At 44.6% G+C, this 17,661-nt stretch overlaps 1 protein-coding gene across 4 annotated transcripts in view; it reads right to left on the bottom strand.

The window, feature by feature from the left end:
• The window catches only part of LOC128332138 (uncharacterized), a 28,474-nt gene extending 10,943 nt beyond the window's left edge, over positions 1-17,531 (bottom strand). Inside the window, exons 1-6 of one of the 4 annotated variants that reach the window (XM_053266503.1) lie at positions 13,706-17,531; positions 11,677-11,754; positions 8,110-9,104; positions 6,313-6,603; positions 3,895-3,999; positions 3,108-3,157 (exon numbers count right to left, since the gene is read on the bottom strand). In XM_053266503.1, coding sequence (XP_053122478.1) covers positions 3,108-3,157; positions 3,895-3,999; positions 6,313-6,603; positions 8,110-9,075 — 1,412 coding nt within the window. In that variant the 5' untranslated portion in view covers positions 9,076-9,104; positions 11,677-11,754; positions 13,706-17,531. Of the gene's footprint in view, positions 1-3,107; positions 3,158-3,894; positions 4,000-6,312; positions 6,604-8,109 lie in introns of all 4 variants that reach the window. The other 3 variants (XM_053266505.1, XM_053266502.1, XM_053266506.1) reach the window with 3 other exon arrangements.
• Positions 17,532-17,661: the final 130 nt, after the last annotated feature.

The raw sequence follows: 17,661 nt of genomic DNA, 5'->3' as shown, positions 1-17,661 counted from the left end.
TTCATTCATTCATTTGATTTCTATACTGCCCTTCCAAAAATGGCTCAAGGCGATTTACACAGAGATATTACAAACAAATAAGATTGATCCCTGTCCCCTAAGGCCTCACAATCTAAAAGAAACATAAGACAGACACCAGCAACAGTCACTGGAGGTACTGTGCTGGGGGTGGTGGGCCAGTTACTCTCCCCCTGCTAAATAAAGAGAATCATCATGTTAAAAGGGGCCTCTTTGCCAAGTTAGCAGGGGAGATGGAGGAGGGAGAGAATGGAACAAACTGAAACGTTATTAGGCTTGTGCATTTCGATTTGGGTACAAAATGTTTTGTGCCCCAAAATGGCAATTTCAGAGGTTTTGTAACCAAAACAAAATCAAGAATTAAAAAACAGAGATTTTTGTTTCCAAATTGAAATGACTGTGTTTCAGACAGAATGCTTTGTTCTTCGGAAAAGCATTGCAATTCAAATTGATTTCTCTGATTCTCTTCACTCCAGGTGAGGCATTGAATGATTAGCAGAAGATAAGATATGCAAAAATGGTTTAGGTAAGTATGTGTTGTATTCAGTGTAACTGAAATGCAAACTGACCTTGCAAAGGGATTTAGAAGACAGGATTTTGAGACAGAAATACCCAAATATCTTTGGGAGCTCAATACAATTCCAAAGCTCTTGCTAAAAGCCATGGTATAAACTGTGTGGAGAAGGTTTTCGAGAAGCTGCTTAGGAAAGTTCTGAAATTATACAGGTTTTTCTTTCCAAAGGTTTAGAAAGAATCTCTTGACTTGTTCAGGGCTCCTTTGAAGAGCTCTTTTGTTTTTCTTCTGATTTTTATTATTTATACTGGTGTCTAAGTTTTGATGCCCAAGTTGAGCAGTCTAATGTAATTTAGGCCACAATGTAATTTGGTGTGACATGATGTCTAAGCCAGTGGTTCACAACTTTTGCCATTGCAGGAACAGGTCATCCACATGGGACTACAAGAGACAAAAGGAGAGGGGTGGGGAATACACCTGTCAATCTATTTACATCCCCAGGAATCTTCGTTGCTTCTCTCTTTCTTGTAACCATGATCCATGGTTTTGCACTTTCTTAAATGCAGTGATGATAAATCTCAACAATTCTGAATAGTAGACTGATTTATTTGGGCTCCAGCTCACTCCACTTCAGTTAAATGAACATTTGAAACTGTTCCATAGTACCAAGGCAGTTTTATTTTATTTTTATTTATTTTTTACATTTTATATCCCGCTCTTCCTCCAAGGAGGCCAGAGCAGTGTACTACATACTTAGGTTTCTCCTCACAACAACTCTGTGAAGTAGGTTAAGCTGAGAGAAGTGACTGGCCCAGAGTCACCCAGCTAGTATTATGGCTGAATGGGGATTTGAACTCGGGTCTGCCTGGTCCTAGTCCAGCACTCTAACCCCTACACCATGCTGGCTCATTGGTCTATCTTGCGATCTCAAATGACCTGTGGTCACTGTTCCATGGGGAGGGAGTGTTTTTATTGAAAGATTGCTTGAATCCACAAATGTGTTGTGCTGCTGAGCTAGTGCCACAGGGACAGGCTCCCACCCTATGCAAAATTCTCAAATAACTGTGCCAAAAAATTAAGTGTCGTTGTTGTTCATCATTCTCTTCACTCTTTCAACTTGTTTATGTGGGGCTTCAGGGGCAAAACAGTGGGTTGGGTGGCAGTGCCCCAAGGGTGGTGTACCCAGATTACAAATAGGGCAAAGGGCTGATTTCTTAGGAATTTTTGAGGTTTACACGTCTTTAAGATTTTTCTCCATAGGGAATAGCGGAGGTTTCAGCAGCCCCATAACTCCACCTGGGGGGCACTGGGATGGCCTGAAGCAAATGGTGGTGTAGTGCACAGAGGGTGCCAACCACCCCCCTGGATTGCTAACCCATTGGGGTACTGGGCTTTGTTGTTTCTGAAGTGTTGAGTTTAGATTCTCTGGTAGCAAATGAGATTTTTAATTAAAAAACCATGCATCCACTCTCATATGCTACTAGAGAATCTACTCTCAGAACACCTCTAGAACAACAAAACCCTGTACTTCATGGGTGGGTAACTCATGTGGGTGGTTGGCACCTTATGTGCACTACACCGCCACTTGCTCTGGGCCACCCCAGTGCCCTTCAAGTGGAGTTATGGGACTGCAGAAACCTCCATTATACCCTATGAGGAAAATATGAAAGATGTGTAACTTCATTAATTCTTTAAAAAATCAGCCCTTTGCCAAATTCCTATTAAAAAATTGTGGTAGCTTCCTTGTACCAACTCGGCACTACCACCAACCACATTCCACTCTGGGCCACCCCTCCCCCCCCCACATGAAGCTATACTTTTCCTGAAACCTCCATCATACCCTATGGGGAAAATATGACAGATGCGCAAACTTCAAAAATTCACCAAATATCAGCAGTTTGCCCAATTCCTTTGAAATTTTTGTGGTAGCTTCCACTCATTGGGCACTATAACCCCCACCCACTCCTTTGACCATGTGGCCCATTTTTAAATCTGAATTAATTCAGATCCGGATTAATTCGGATACAAAACAAAACTGGGATGATTTGGAAGGCTTCATTTTGGACAAAATACAAAATGGGGTTGTTTCAGATTTGGTACAAATCAAAATAGAAAAAATACAAAATGCGCAAGCCTTAACGTTATCTCAAAGAAATGGGTGATATGTAGTAGTCACAACTGGCATACCAATTTTCCCATACATGAAAAAGGTTGTGCAAATTGTGCACATGGGATAGATTTGTACACTGAAATAACAAAAACGGAGAAGGGCATAATGACAATAGGAGGAGAGGTTTTGGAATATGAAGGCTGGGGAATGTGTGGGTAGCTAAAGAACATGGCCAGAGGCTTATGCAGCACACAGAAGCTCTGCCCATTGAACACTGGAGGATTTGGCAGACACTGTTTGCATACATTCAACTTTTCATCCACTGCCTTAAGGCCTAAATAATTGATTTGTTCTTTTTTAACATGGAAGTGGACACCGAAATCCTGCGCTTGAGACCAGGTTCTATGTGTGGAGTCTCAAGACTGCAGAATCACAGAAGACCAGGCATTCCTGAGCAAGGCTTACCATTTTTCTTGAGGGGTGCCATCCTTAGTTGCAGAACGCTGAGAGCAGGTCTGTTTGTCAAGAAAAAGAGAGGAAAGATCATGAGCAACCAACCACCACATAAAGATTTCCTGCAGCTGGCCAGAGCCAATGATTTGGGCGGGCAACCAAGAAATTGGTCTGTTAGCATTCCTATAATTATAGTCGTCCTAAAAAAGAGAGGTGTTGGAGCTCATTGTTGCTTGGATCTCCCAACTCTAATCCCTGTTGTGAGGAAATGCCTGTGGTTAGTCAGGGGTAATGGAATGACACTTGAACGTGCTCAGAGGCCCTACTGTATTTGCACTCTTCAGGTCTGAGCTCTGGGATTAGGAACAGCATCTGAGTTCACCAGAAGTTGAGGCAGGATGAACTCTGGCTCAAATTAAAGCTCTCTACAAAGCATGAGTATTTGGCATATCCCCTGTCAATCAATTCAATTTTTTACAGCCATAGGCCATACAGAGAACATACAGAGATTAAAAAAGGATTAAAAACACAATATGCAAACGATAATATAATACATAATAAACAGGACAAAGCAATAGCTCCTATGAATAAGACCTTAAACAAGATCTTAGTCTGATAGCAACATAAAAGAATTTTGCCATCACCTTAGTAACCTCATTATTTTGATCCTCAAGACAGATGTGAAAGTAGTTCTTCCTCAGCTGGAGGGGACTGTGTTATTAGGGACATTCACTTCCCATCCCAAGCCCTTGGATATGGCGGTAAATAAATCCAACTTCAAAATGCATTTTTAGCTTACCTCAAACAGGCAAATGACTGAAATGATAATCGTTACCACTGCACTCACTGATATAGCAAACAGCCTTTTGCCATAGCCAGATTCTGGGATTCCCTGGCTTGCAATCTGCAAGGTGGGACAAAGGAAAGGAAAATGGAAAATAGGCTTTTTGTGTTTCTACTTTTTTTCCCCACCCCCGAATAAAAAACACCACTTGTATTGCTCTCTGTTGAGCTTGCTCTCTTATGGACATATGCAATTGTCTTATACCAAGTCAAACACTGGTCCATTCAGCCCAGTACGGTCTACTCCAATTTACAGCTGCTCTCAGCCCTGAAGCCTTAACTAAGATGCTAGAGATTACACCTGGACTCTCCTGAATGCAAGACATGGGGTATTGCCAACAGAGAACAACTCTATTTGAAAATTGAAGTTTGCACAATTTCTCCATGGGGTGATCTGACAAGTTTGTTGGTCACTGTGAACTTTCACAGCATTACCTGCTGACCATTTGCTACCAATCCATGATGGGAATCAAGTCTTTTGAGACCATCACAGATTGGTAGCAAATGGCCAGCAGATGGTGCTGTGAAATTGTGTGATGGTTAGTGACATCATCCGAATGCATCATGGAGAAGAGGTAAGAACCTCCATTTTCAAACAGAATATTTATTTCTTCATCTGGAAACACCCATGATCTGCCTCTCAGCCACATGGTTCCACTCAGATGCAGCCACAGAATGTTTGCAGGCCCTAGAGAATGAACTTTTTGGCCTCTATTTTCCTTATTCAATGTCATAACGTATAATTAACAATCTTCTTCACTCCAGCACCACAGTTTGTAAGCTGCACCTGAGCTTCCTCTGTTTCTGCTAATTTCCTGTTGCTGCTGTTTAGTTTTAATTTGTTCCTGTTCATCATCCATTACTTTCTGTGTTTCTATGTTGTAAAAACAAGTATACAAGAAAAAGGCTAAAGATTTACATTCCTTCTTAAAATAGCTCTCAAACCAAAGTTCAAAAGCAAATACTGAACATTTGCAAAATTCTACAATCTAGGATAAAGATAGAATGTTAGATTTTTTTTCTGATTCCAGAGAGCTGAAAGTGGTATGATTGAGCCATTGTCGTTCATGCTGTGCAAAGTCATTTTTATAGCACAGTGTCTTCTTTGGTCAAATAGGTTTTGCAGGTGTTTATAGTTGAAGGTGAAAAAATCGTCCCCATTCAAGGGAGGTGTGTGTGAGTGTGAGAGTGAATGAGCGTGTGAGAGCGCACAGGCAATGTGGATTCTTTCATTCCACCTTCAGTTTTCTTTGAAGCCATATTATCAGCTTTCTACTATGTGCAAAAACCCCTTTCCACTTTACTTTGCTACTTTCAACCCAGATCAGCCTGACTCTGCTTCTCCTTGCCTTTGATTTCTTGCTTCTTAACATGCTGTTGCCCTTGGCCGCAGGCCATAACCACAGATGCCGATCACATGAGCCAATTTGCACATACCAGACACAGCCGAGTGGCCCACCAACCACTTTCAGCAATTTTCCAGTAAGGAGTCAAACCAAAACTGAACCTGAACTGAAAAACTGGTTCAGAATTTTGTTCTGAAAAACTGAACCCAAATATAAACATTCTTGGTTGCCTTCAACTGGAGCAAAATCCCTTGCCACAAAAAGTGGTAAATAGATTATTTATTTATTTAACATATTTTGATATTGACCCAAACTTGGGAATCTGGGTGGTTTACAAATAAAGTCATTTAGAAATTAAATCAATAAAACAATTAAAATCATTTAAACTTTAAAATGATTAACATTAAAATCATTTAAAATCTCAAGTTAAAAATATTAACCTTAAATCTAATTAAAAGCCGGGGTGGATAAATATGTCTTCTGTGAATTTTCAAAGTTTCCAGAGATGGGGAGGCTCTTATTTTTTTATAAAGGCACTTAGTTCAAAAAAAGTGGCTAAATAATGTGTTTAAAAAACCTATTGAACTGTATGGTTAATGTTTAATTTTTCTGTTCTTTTAATACTGTTCCATGTATTTTGTTTGTAAAAATGATTAACAGAAGGGTCATTCAATCAACAACTGGGGCAGGGGCTGCAGAGGGAGAGGCAGGATCACACCTACCTTTCACCACATAACTTCCATTCCCTTCCAACCTTGGCATTCATCTCCCCGCCCACATGATCGCCACTGGGATGAGCAGCGCAGCAATCTAGAGGCTGGGGAAGCCAAGCCTGGCCTCCAGGAATCCCACAATGCAGCACCACACGAGCAGCACTGTGCATTGAGAAACCCTAAAGGCTGGATTGCACCTTCCCTTGGCCTCTATCATTAAAATGGTTCCCAACAGCCTGAAGGGAGCTGCCAGCAGCCCAGCTGCCCAGTAGTAGGCTTGGCAACCCCTCTGGCTTGACAAGGTTTGCCCCTTACCTCAGGTTTCGCCAGTTTTCTTGGACTTCTTGTGGCCAGGTTGGCTACATTCTTCATAGGACAGCAGGATGACTTCCACAGCGTGGGAGTCTCCTTGATGTTTTCACTCCCACTGAAGAGTTTCATTAGGAGTTCTATTCTGGAGAGAAGATTAGCACAGGCCAGCTGGACCTTGAACTCTGTGCAGTCTACTTTGAGAATACGGATTGCGTGGGATAAGCGGTTCCTCATTAGTTTCATTGGGATGAAGGGCGATCGCCGCTTTTTCCAAACAGTTTCATAAAGATCCCCCTGAAGCAAGTAGTCATCATCAGTCAGCAAGATGTTCCGATGAAGATGAACATCATTTAAACATTAAAATCATTAACATAAAAATCATTGAAAATCCCACAATAAAAATATTAAAGCTATAAATCTCATTAAAAGCCTGGGTGATGAAATATGTCCTCAGTGACATTATATCAGTTTCCAGAGTTGGGGAGGCTCTTATTTCAACAAAAGGCTCTTAGTGCAGAAGAAGTGGCTAAATAATAGCAATAGCAATAGCACTTACATTTATATACCGCTCTATAGCTGAAGCTCTCTAAGCGGTTTACAATGATTTAGCATATTGCCCCCCAACATTCTGGGTACTCATTTTACGAACCTTGGAAGGATGGAAGGCTGAGTCAACCTTGAGCCCCTGGTCAGGATCGAACTTGTAACCTTCTGGTTACAGGGCGGCAGTTTTACCACTGCGCCATAATGTGGTTCAAAAGAACCTATTTAGTCATATGGTTAATAATTTATTTTCCTGTTCTTTTAATCCTGTTCCATGTATTTTGTTTGTAAAAACCATTAACAGAATTAAACAATAATTCTTTTAAAAATATCTTAGAGTCATTCACACAACCACTGGGGCAGGGGCTGGGGAGGGCGGGGGGATCACACCTACCTTTCCCCGCATAACCTCCATTCCTTCCTAGCCTCGCCAGTAATCTTCTCGCCCATATGATCGCCCCTGCGATGAGCAGTGCAGCAATCTGGAGGCTGGGCAAGCCAAGCCAAGCCTGGCCTCCAGGAATCCCACAATGCAGCACCACACGAGCAGCACTGTGCATTGAAAAACCTTAGGGGCTGGATTGCTCCTTCCCTTGGCGTCTATCATTAAAATGGTTGCCAGCAGCCTGAAAGGAGCTGCCTGCAGCCCAGCTGCCCACATGACCAGATGGTGAGGGAGGAGGGTGCATGTTCACCCTCCTACCTCACCTGGACCACCCGGTCGAGGAGTGCCGGGATTGGGGCTGATCCCAGCAGTTCTCATGAGCAGCTGTGACCCGGTAGGGCTGCACTAGCATGGCTAGAGCTGGTCGTGAGAACGACCTCATTGTTTCTCAAGTGAAATGGATATCATGGTACGTATTTTACAGATACAAGTTAGAGTTTGATATTATTCTGCAAGAGATATCTTCTGCACAAGAGTTTGACATTTTTTGCATGAAATAAATTTAAATCGATTCAAAAACAATTCAAATTGTCTGAAATGGTTACTGAACCACTTTTTAAAGGCAGGATCTAAATCAGAACAGCATTTATTGCAATTTTAAAAGAAAGCATAAACAACATACCCAAATGTTTAATGGGTTGACTCTATGCTTTCAAGAAGCCAGTGCCAAGTGAATTCCCATTACCTCCCACTGTTCACACCCAGTGAGCAGCTTTGGAGCCACATCCAGGTCAGCTGATTGTTGCCCAAGCTCCTGACAACCCATTAGTAGGCTTAACAACTCCTCAGGCTTCACAAGGTTTGCCCCTTACCTCAGGTTTCTCCAGTTTTCTTGGACTTCCTGGGGCCAGGTTGGCAACATTCATTAAAGGCCAGCAGTATGTCTTCCACAGGGTGGAAGTCTCCTTGACATATTCTCTCTCACTGAAGAGTTTCATGAGGGGACATAGTCTGGAGATAATCTTAGCACAGGCCAGCTGGACCTTTGATTCTGTGCAATCCACGTTGAGCATACGGATCACGTGGGATATGTGGCTCCACACTCGTTGGATTGGGATAGGGGGTGATTGCAGCTTGTTCAGATCAGCTTCATAATTCTGCACCTGAAGCAAGTAGTCATAATCAGTCGGCAAGATGTTCAGCTTGTGGTGAGCAGTGGTCTTCACTTCATGATGCTCCCTGTGTGTCCCATGGGAAAATGTGATGTGACGGGAGATTTTGTTTAAGGAAGCCTCTGTGACGTCTCCAGGGATTTGGGGTGCCTCTTTGTTTTCTCCTGGCATTTTGGGTGCGCTTCCTTCTTGAGTTTGAAGCATTAGCTGGTTGAGCAGTGTCTCTTTAGTCATTAATGGTGCCTTATCTGATGTCTTCTCTGAGTGGAATATCCCGTTCCGTATTGGTGTGTTTGGGATAAGGGGTGATTGCCGCTTGTTGAGTCCAGCCTTATAATTCTCCCCTTGAAGCAAGTAGACATCATCAGTCGGCAAGATGTTCAGCCTGTGGAGAGCAGTGGACTTCACTTTATGATGCTCCCAGTTTGTCTCATGAGACGTTTTATTTGGGGAGATTTTGTTTAAGCACACCTCTGTGTCATCTCCTGGGATTTGGGGTGCCTCTTTGTTATCTCCTGGGATTAGGGATGCGCCACTTTCCTGAGTTCCATGCATTACCTGGTTGAGCAGAGCCTCCTTAGTCATTAATGGTGCCTTCTCTGAGGTCTGCTGTGAGAGGGATATACGTTTCCTCACTCGTGTTTTTGGGATGGGCGCGTTTGCCATTTGTTCAGACTAGCTTCATAATGGAACTGCTGAAGCAAGTAGACATCATCAGTCAGCAAGATGTTCAGTTTGTGGCGAGCAGAGGTCTTCACTTCATGATGCACCCAGTGTGTCCCATGGGAAGCTGTGTTAGGGGAAATCTTGTTTAAGGTGGCCTCTGTGTCATCTCCAGGGATTTGGGGTGCCTCTTTGTTATCTCCTGGGATTTGAATGAATTTGAATATATTTCATGCAGAAAATATAACACTCTTTTGCAGAATTTATTTCGTGCATAAAGATATCAAACTATATTACATGCAGAATAATGTCAAACTCTAACTTGTATATGTAAAAGGTTGGAAATTCTCTGTGGTGAGAGAATCCCTTTCTCATTATAGCAGAGTGCACAGAGGCACAACACAGCGGTAGTTTAGTTAGGCATGCGTGTATGCTGAGAGTAAAGTAACTTGGAGCCAATTCATAGTTTCAAATCAATATAAAAGGCATTTATTAAGGAACTCCATTCTAGATAGGAAAGTGAGGAGTTAGGATCTCTAATCTATCTATCTAGCTGGATGCAGATGGATTCTGCATCTTCTCTGCACATAAGGTGCAGGGAGAGAGGCTTGCCATGTTGCAAGGTAGGAGGCCAGGTAGGGAAGAGAGAGAGAGGAAGTAGGAAGTTAGTCCCTAAGTAGCAATCTACATATCAAAGGGATAGCATCAGAGCAGTGGAGAAGTGATGACCAATGTCTTGACCCTCTAGCCCTCTGACTTACTACTCCACTGTCTGAGACAAAGAGACAGAGCAAAGTCCTTTAACTTCCAGCATAAAATAAGTACCATGGTATCTATTTCACTTGAGAAACTATGAGGTTGTTCTCACACCCAGCTCTGGCAGGCCTAGTGCTGACCTACCTGGGCAGAGCTGCTGATTGGAGCGGGGGGATCGATACCTATCCGGGGACTCCTTGAACAGGTAGTTCAGGTGAGGTAGGAGGGTGAACATGCACCCTCCTCCCTCACCATCTGGTCATGTGGGCAGCTGGGCTGCTGGAAACTTCCTTCAGGTTGCTGGCAACCATTTTAATGATAGACGTGAAGGGAAGGAGCAACCCAGCCTCTAGGGTTTCTCAATGCACAGTGCTGCTCGTGTGGTGCTGCATTGTGGGATTCCTGGAGACCAGGCCTGGCTTCCCCAGCCTCCAGTTTCCCCCTCCCCTTGTCCTCGTGCGGAGGGGAGGAAGTTTGTCCCAGCCCCTGCTCCGCACGAGGCCCAAGAAGCGGGCCGATTGGCCCCTTAACGCGGATCCACGCCCCAAGCGATCAGTTTCGCTTTGGCGATCCCCTCCCTCCCTTCCCTGATGCAGAGCGGGTCTAATGACTGGTCGCCCGTGGGGGCTGAGTAGGAATTTTTCTCTCTCAACGTATTGGCCAAGGTTGGGTTTTTTCCCCGCCTACTCCGTTCTGTACTTAGGCATTTTAGTTAGAGTTAGGCTGGTCACAATAGCAGTAACAGTGCAGGCTGAGGGGTAAGTCGAAGGACTAGAATATCGGTGAGCACCCTTGGATATTTAAAGGTTGATTGGTCAATTGCTCCTTTGTGGCCTATCCCAAAAACACGACTGAGGAAACGCATATCCTTCTCACAGCAGACCTCAGCAAAAGCACCATTAATGACTAAGGAGGCTTTGCTCAACCAGGTAATGCATGGAACTCAGAAAGGTGGTGCATCCCTAATACCAGGAGATAACAAAGAGGCACCCAAAATCCCTGGAGATGACACAGAGGCCACCTTAAACAAGATCTCCCCTAACACAGCTTCCCATGGGACACACTGGGTGCATCATGAAGGTGCGCGGCTCTCCCTGGGGCCATTTGTCCTCTGCAATCCCCAATCAGAAAGGGGTACGCCAGGGTTGTATACTGGCTCCACTTCTTTTTAATTTTTATATTAATGATTTGGTTACTCATTTGGCAGATCTGAATTTTCACCTGCCAAAGTTAGCAGAGAAGCACATTAACTCATTGTTGTATGCTGATGATACTCTTATCCTGGCAAAAACACCTGTGGGTCTTAGACGTGCCCTGGGGGTATTGGCCTCCTATTGTAAAGGAAATCGTCTTGAAATTAATTGTGCTAAAACAAAGATCATGGCCCTCGGTAAAAAAACCTAAACATCACAATTGGAAAATTGATGACTACCCTATTCAGCAAGTTTCTACCTTCAATTATTTGGGGGTCCTCTTCCATGCCTCGGGCTCTAGGAAGCCACATGCTACCTATGTGTCCCAGAATGCTCAAAGGAGTGCATCCGCTATTCTAAGGTTTTTTTGGAGTAAGGGGGGGGGCATTTTATACCCTCTGCTATCAAACCTTTTCTTGCCAAATCTCTTGCTCAGCTTACATATGGTGCACAGCTAGGGCCTTTATCTAGTTTTCAGCAGGTGGAAAGAATTCAATCTAAATTTCTTAGAGCTGTACTTTCGACCCCCCGTTGTGTCTCTGATGCCAGATTATTAATTTATTATTATTATTATTATTATTATTATTATTATTATTTTGAGATTGAGACTGGAGATGGGTCTAGTGAAGGTGGAGACTAGATATTGGATACTTACGGTTTTTTACTGGATTAAAATCCATCACTCCCATGGTAGTTTAGTATTTCTCACATCACAAGATTCATTTCATGCCTCCTGGGAACACAGAATACTTACTAAACTGGCAACACTGGGGTTGCTTCCGCTTACCCTGCTCAAAATGGAAGTATCACAAGCCCATGCCTTGGTGAAACAGAAAATATTAGACACGGAGCGGCAGGAAGATTTATCTAAGTCTCTAGGTTTCTACTGTAACGATACCACAAGGTACCTTGTTGCTCCTTTATCTTATCTGCAACTATTAGACATCCCCAGATATAGGTTGGCTTTTACACAGGCCAGATGTAGATGCCTTCCCTCTGCTGTCCTTGAAGGTCGCTACAGTGGGCCTCCTTATGTGGAGCATCTATGCCCCTGTGGTGATGGGGAAGTTGAAACAATTGAATATGTTTTGCTTTATTGCTCCTTTTATAGGGACTTACATTTAGAACTAATATCTCCACTGTTGGCTCATTTCCCAGGAAATTCGCCTAGCCAACAAGTGGCTTTCCTGCTTGAGGACAGCATACCTGCCATTACTCGGAAAGTGGCGGGCTTTTGTGCAGCTCGAAGAGTGCGCCAGTTTTTAATTAACAGTCCTAGTGCTGCTCTATAACCTTTCAGTTATAATATTGTTGATGGGTTAGACTGTTGACTTGTTTTTTGTTGTTTTTTAAAATTATTTATATTTTAATTGTATTTCCCCCCCCCCTTGTTGTGCTGGTCATAGACCGTAATAAACTTTGAATGAATGAATGAATGAATGAGCAGCACTGTGCATTGACAAATCCTAGAGCCTGGATTGCTCCTTCCCTTGGTGTCTATCATTAAAATGGTTGCCAGCAGCCTGAAAGTGATGTGTTTTAGAAAACCAAAGTAACTCCATTTTACTTAGAAAACCTCAATCTGACTTAAAGTAACCCCAGCCCAGCACAGGGCCATCACGGCCTCTCATGATCAACGTCATTATCTCTCTCCACTAAATTGTATCTAAGGAAACTTGGTTCTCACAGGATTCTCACTGTTCTTTGCTGACAATTAAGAAAACAGGATGTAACTAAATAAGGAGTAATCACCAGATGAACAATGAATTATTCGCATTCGTACTAGATACTTAGTCCACCATTTTGTTGCCACGTATACTATGTCTAGGGTGTCAGCATCATTCAGATTGTCTGTATAAATGTAAGATGCACCTATAACCAATTGGTAATCAGTTTGAGAGCGTAAAGCCCACTGATTACCTGTTGCAACTGCAGTGCAATAAAAGCCTCAAAAATATTCCCACTGAGTCTGTTTGATTGGCTAAAAGGCGGACCCAGGGACGAACCGAATTCACATCACTTTGGTGCCGTGAGAGTCGGATGTGACTTGGGTGGACAGTCTGACCCGTCACGGGACAATGAGATCCAGCGCACCTCACAGCGTTTTGTCTGTGGAGGATTCTCTTAGCCCAGGACACGCCAGTCGTTACAACGCACCACATCTGGGAATCGAGGCAAGAGTGAATGAAAGTGTGAACGGAGAGAGTGAGTGAGAGAGTGAAATCCAGAGACGTCTTTTGGTGAGTACCCAGTCCGAGCAGGGGTGAGGGGAAATTACAGCCCGAGAAGGGGCAAACTTACAGTCCGAGCAGGGGCTGCCCGAGAAGGGGCAAAACTTAACGTCCGAGCAGGGACGACAGCCCATGTAGGGGCAAGCCCGCGCAGGGGAAAAAAACTAGAGCCCAGTAGGGGCAAGCCTGCGAAGGGGCAAAATAGAGGGGGGTTATGGGGAGTAGAAATAGCAAGTACCTTTAGAATGCGTGTTGAAAAATTGGATGATTCTCACGGGAGGGGGAGGCGCCCTCAGAATGAAAGTTTTAAAAACGCCTCTATATGGAAGTTGGCCATATCATGAGCTCAGTAACATCCTTTTGCAATTGCTTTTATTTATACATATACCGGTAAATTTTAATAACACCAATATGCACAGGCCTACCAAAGAAACCCCCCACCATATATATTACCATCATGCTCCAAGCAGCTTCTCCATTCCAACAAGTTCCGGCAGACGTGCCTCTGGTACCATCTGGTCCCGTTGTGTTGGATTCTTTTCGGTTGGTGCGGCCTGAGGATGTGGACAAGATCCTGGGCAGTGTGCGGGCGACTTCGTGCGCTCTTGACCCTTGCCCTTCATGGCTAATAAAAGCTGCCAGGGAGGGGACAGGCAGATGGCTGGAGGTGATCGTTAATGCTTCATTAAGGGAGGGCAGGATGCCATCGTGCCTTAAGGAGGCGGTGGTAAGACCTCTATTAAAAAAGCCCTCCCTTGATCCCTCCAGCCTGGACAACTATAGAACTGTGTCTAACCTTCCCTTTTTGGGCAAGGTGATAGAGCGTGTGGTGGCGTCCCCGCTGCAGAGGGTCTTGGATGATACGGATTATCTGGACCCTTTTCAATCTGGCTTCCGCCCCGGGTATGGGACTGAGACTGCCTTGGTCGCTCTAGTGGATGACCTACACCGGGAACTAGACAGGGGGAGTGCGTCCCTGTTGGTTCTGCTGGACCTCTCGGCGGCGTTCGATACCATCGACCATGGTATCCTTCTGGGCCGCCTCTTGAGTATGGGAATCGGAGGCACTGCGTTGCAGTGGTTCCGGTCCTTTCTTGAGGGGAGGGTCCAGAAGGTGGTGCTGGGGGACTACTGCTCGGCCCCGTGGCCATTGGCCCGTGGGGTCCCGCAGGGTTCGGTCTTGTCCCCAATGCTGTTTAACATCTACATGAAGCTGCTGGGAGAGGTCATCCGGGGATTTGGACTGAGTTGTCAGCAATATGCGGATGACACTCAGCTCTATCTCTCCTTGTCATCTGATCCTAGGGAGGCGGTGGATGTCCTGAACCGGGGGCTGGAGGCCGTGATGGGTTGGATGTGGGCTAACAAACTGAAATTGAATCCGGATAAGACGGAGGTACTGTTGGTCAGTAGGAGAGCCAATCGGGATGAGGAGATTTTACCGGTTCTGGATGGGGTTGCACTCCCCTTGAAGGAGCAAGTACGCAGCTTGGGGGTACTACTGGACCCGGCTCTGCTTTTGGAAGCTCAGGTGGAGGCGGTGGCCAGGGGTGCCTTTGCACGGCTTCGGCTGGTGCACCAGCTGTGTCCCTTTCTCGAGAAGGCAGATCTGGCCATGGTTACCCACGCCTTAGTCATGTCACGGCTGGATTACTGTAACGCGCTCTACGTGGGGCTGCCCTTGAAGAATATCCGGAAACTGCAGCTAGTGCAAAACGCGGCAGTGAGGGTTTTATCCAGAGCTGCCCGTTGGGAACATATCACCCCCATTTTGAAAGAGCTGCACTGGCTACCGGTTCGTTTCCGGGTCCAATTCAAGGTGCTGGTTTTGACCTTTAAAGCCCTAAACGGTATTTGAGGGACCGCCTCCTCCCAAGGGTTGCTGCCCGCTTGACGAGGACATCTGAGGGGGCCCTGCTCCGGGTGCCGACAATGAGAGAGGCCCGGCTGTCGTGCACTCGGGACAGGGCCTTCTCTGTTGCTGCTCCTAGACTCTGGAATGCTCTCCCAGTGGCCATTCATTCCTCGGACGCCATCATGTCTTTTAGAAAGCTTGTAAAGACTTGGCTTTTTACCCAGGCTTTTACATAATCGTTTTTACTGCTGCTTCTGGGTGTTTTTATTTGTTGTATTGTTTTATGCTTGTTTTTATATGTTGTTATACTCTTAGCATGTTGTTTTTATTGTATGTTTTTAACTTTTGTAAACCGCCTTGGGGCTATATTTTAACGAAAGGTGGTATAAAAATGCAAAAATAAATAAATAAAAAACATGCTATGGAGAACAAGGGAACTGAAGAAAGTATTAAAGAGGAAAAGAATGATTGTCTTTTGCTAAAATCATGTTGTCTCTGTGTTCTGTTTCCAAGCTCAAAACAGCTGCCTGCTGCCCTTGTGTTGCAATCAGTCTAAATTCTTGCTGCTACTATCCCGTTGTAATCAAGCCAAAAGATAACACTGTTCTTGCTGCAAAAAGTTTCTCCGAACAAAAGACTGCTTTTGTTCTCTCTCTTTTTTTCTTTTCCCCTCTCTTCAACTGCTTGCAGTTGGAGAAGAGGAAAGACCCAAGCCCCGCCACATGTTGTCTAGAGAGAAAACACAGATATGCCAATAGAGCAGTCCTGCTCAACTTAGGCCCCCAGTTGTTTTGGACTACAACTCCCATAATCCCCAGACACAGTGGTCAATAGCCAGGGATTATGGGAGTTGTAGGCCAACACCTGGAGGAGGGCCAAAATAGAGCAGCCCTGCAATAGAGGCAGCTGTTTGTAGAAGGAGCGACCTCATCTTTTCACCCACTCTTTTGTACCCTATGAGAAAAAATAATAATAAAATTCAAAAATTCATTAAAAAATCGTATGAGTGTCCGATTGCTTTGGGGTTTGGAAGCTAGGTACCCATGGGTGCCAGCTACCACCCCACCCACATTTGGAGTTTCAAACCAGACCTCATCTTTTCAACCACTCTTTTGTACCCTATGAGAAAAAAAAATAATAAAATCCAAAAATTCATTAAAAAATCGTATGAGTGTCCGATTGCTTTGGAGTTTGGAGGCTAGGTACCCATGGGTGCCAGCTACCACCCCACCCACTTTTGGAGTTTCAAACCAGTTCAAACTGGTTTGAACTGGTTCAAATCGAACCACCCCCAGTTTGGTTCGAATTTGAACCTGCAGCTTGAAACTGATGGCTGGTTTGGTTTGAATTCAAACCATCGAACCACCCCGTTCGAATTAGAACTGGTTCGAATTAGAACTGGTTCGCACATCCCTAACCAGGGGATCCAGGGCTGTAGTTTCATGGATCCTGGTGGAACAAAACAATACGCATGTGACTGCTGAATCAAGCAGCATGACCAATGTGGACGGAAGTAGATCATGCATAGGGATACTGAGCAGCCAAGAAACATGTGCCTTGACAGCTAGAGGGTTATGCAGTCAATCACAGGGAGTTTGACAGTCTCCACACAACTAAGATTTGACTATAAGTTATTATTAGCAGTGATGCAGCTTATTGATTAGTAAGATCATAGGGCACTTCACACCATCGGTAGTACTTGGGTAGGAGATGCATCCTACACAAGTTTGGGAGCTGTGTACACTCCCGTTGAGCAGTCGTGTGTGAGTAAAAAGCAAGTGTGTGGGGAGTGATTGTCTGGGAAGCAGTAGCTGAGGAGGAAGATCCCCCCACCACCACCTTATTAAAGAGCTGGGTACAGCTGCTGGTTGCCACCTAATGGCGCAGTGGGGAAATAACTTGCCTAGTGAGCATAAAGTTGCTGGTCTGAATCCCTGCTGGAATGTTTCCCAGACTATGGGAAACACCTATATTGGGCAGCAACGATAGAGGAAGTTGCTGAAAGGCATCATCTCATCCTGCGTGGGAGATGGCAATGGTAAACCTCTCCTGGATTCTACCAAAGAAAACCACATGGCTCTGTGGTCGCCAGGAGTCAACACTAACTTGACGGCACAACTTTACCTTTACGTTACAGCTGCTGGTTAGGATGAAGCTCTTCTGCCCAGATATCGCTTAGCAGATCATCACTCCCCGTCCAAACCTTGTTTTTTACTGACACGTCATCAGTAAGTGTGAGCGTGCACAGTTCCAGAACATGGGTAGGATGCTTCTCTGACCCAAGGACTGATCATGTGAGCTGCCCTAATGTCTGTTTGCCCTTCAGTTTTTCAGTAAGTATTAACAAGTTTGTTTGCTTGTTGTAAAAAGAACTTACTCTTGCTCTCTTACTGGTTTGGCAATCAAAGCTGAAAAATAATTAGAGTCCCAGGCAGCTAACTCCCGCACCCCCCCCCCGCCCAGAAAAGGATAGTAAGGGCCTCTAGAAAGTATTGCCCTTACACTCTCAGAGGTCACTCTGCACAACTTAGAATCATGGAGGAAGGATACATAT

Source organism: Hemicordylus capensis, chromosome 6, assembly GCF_027244095.1.
Source record: "Hemicordylus capensis ecotype Gifberg chromosome 6, rHemCap1.1.pri, whole genome shotgun sequence".
Lineage (NCBI taxonomy): Eukaryota > Metazoa > Chordata > Lepidosauria > Squamata > Cordylidae > Hemicordylus > Hemicordylus capensis.
The sequence above is the reverse complement of the archived record's forward strand: the minus strand, read 5'-3'. Positions and strand labels throughout refer to the sequence as shown.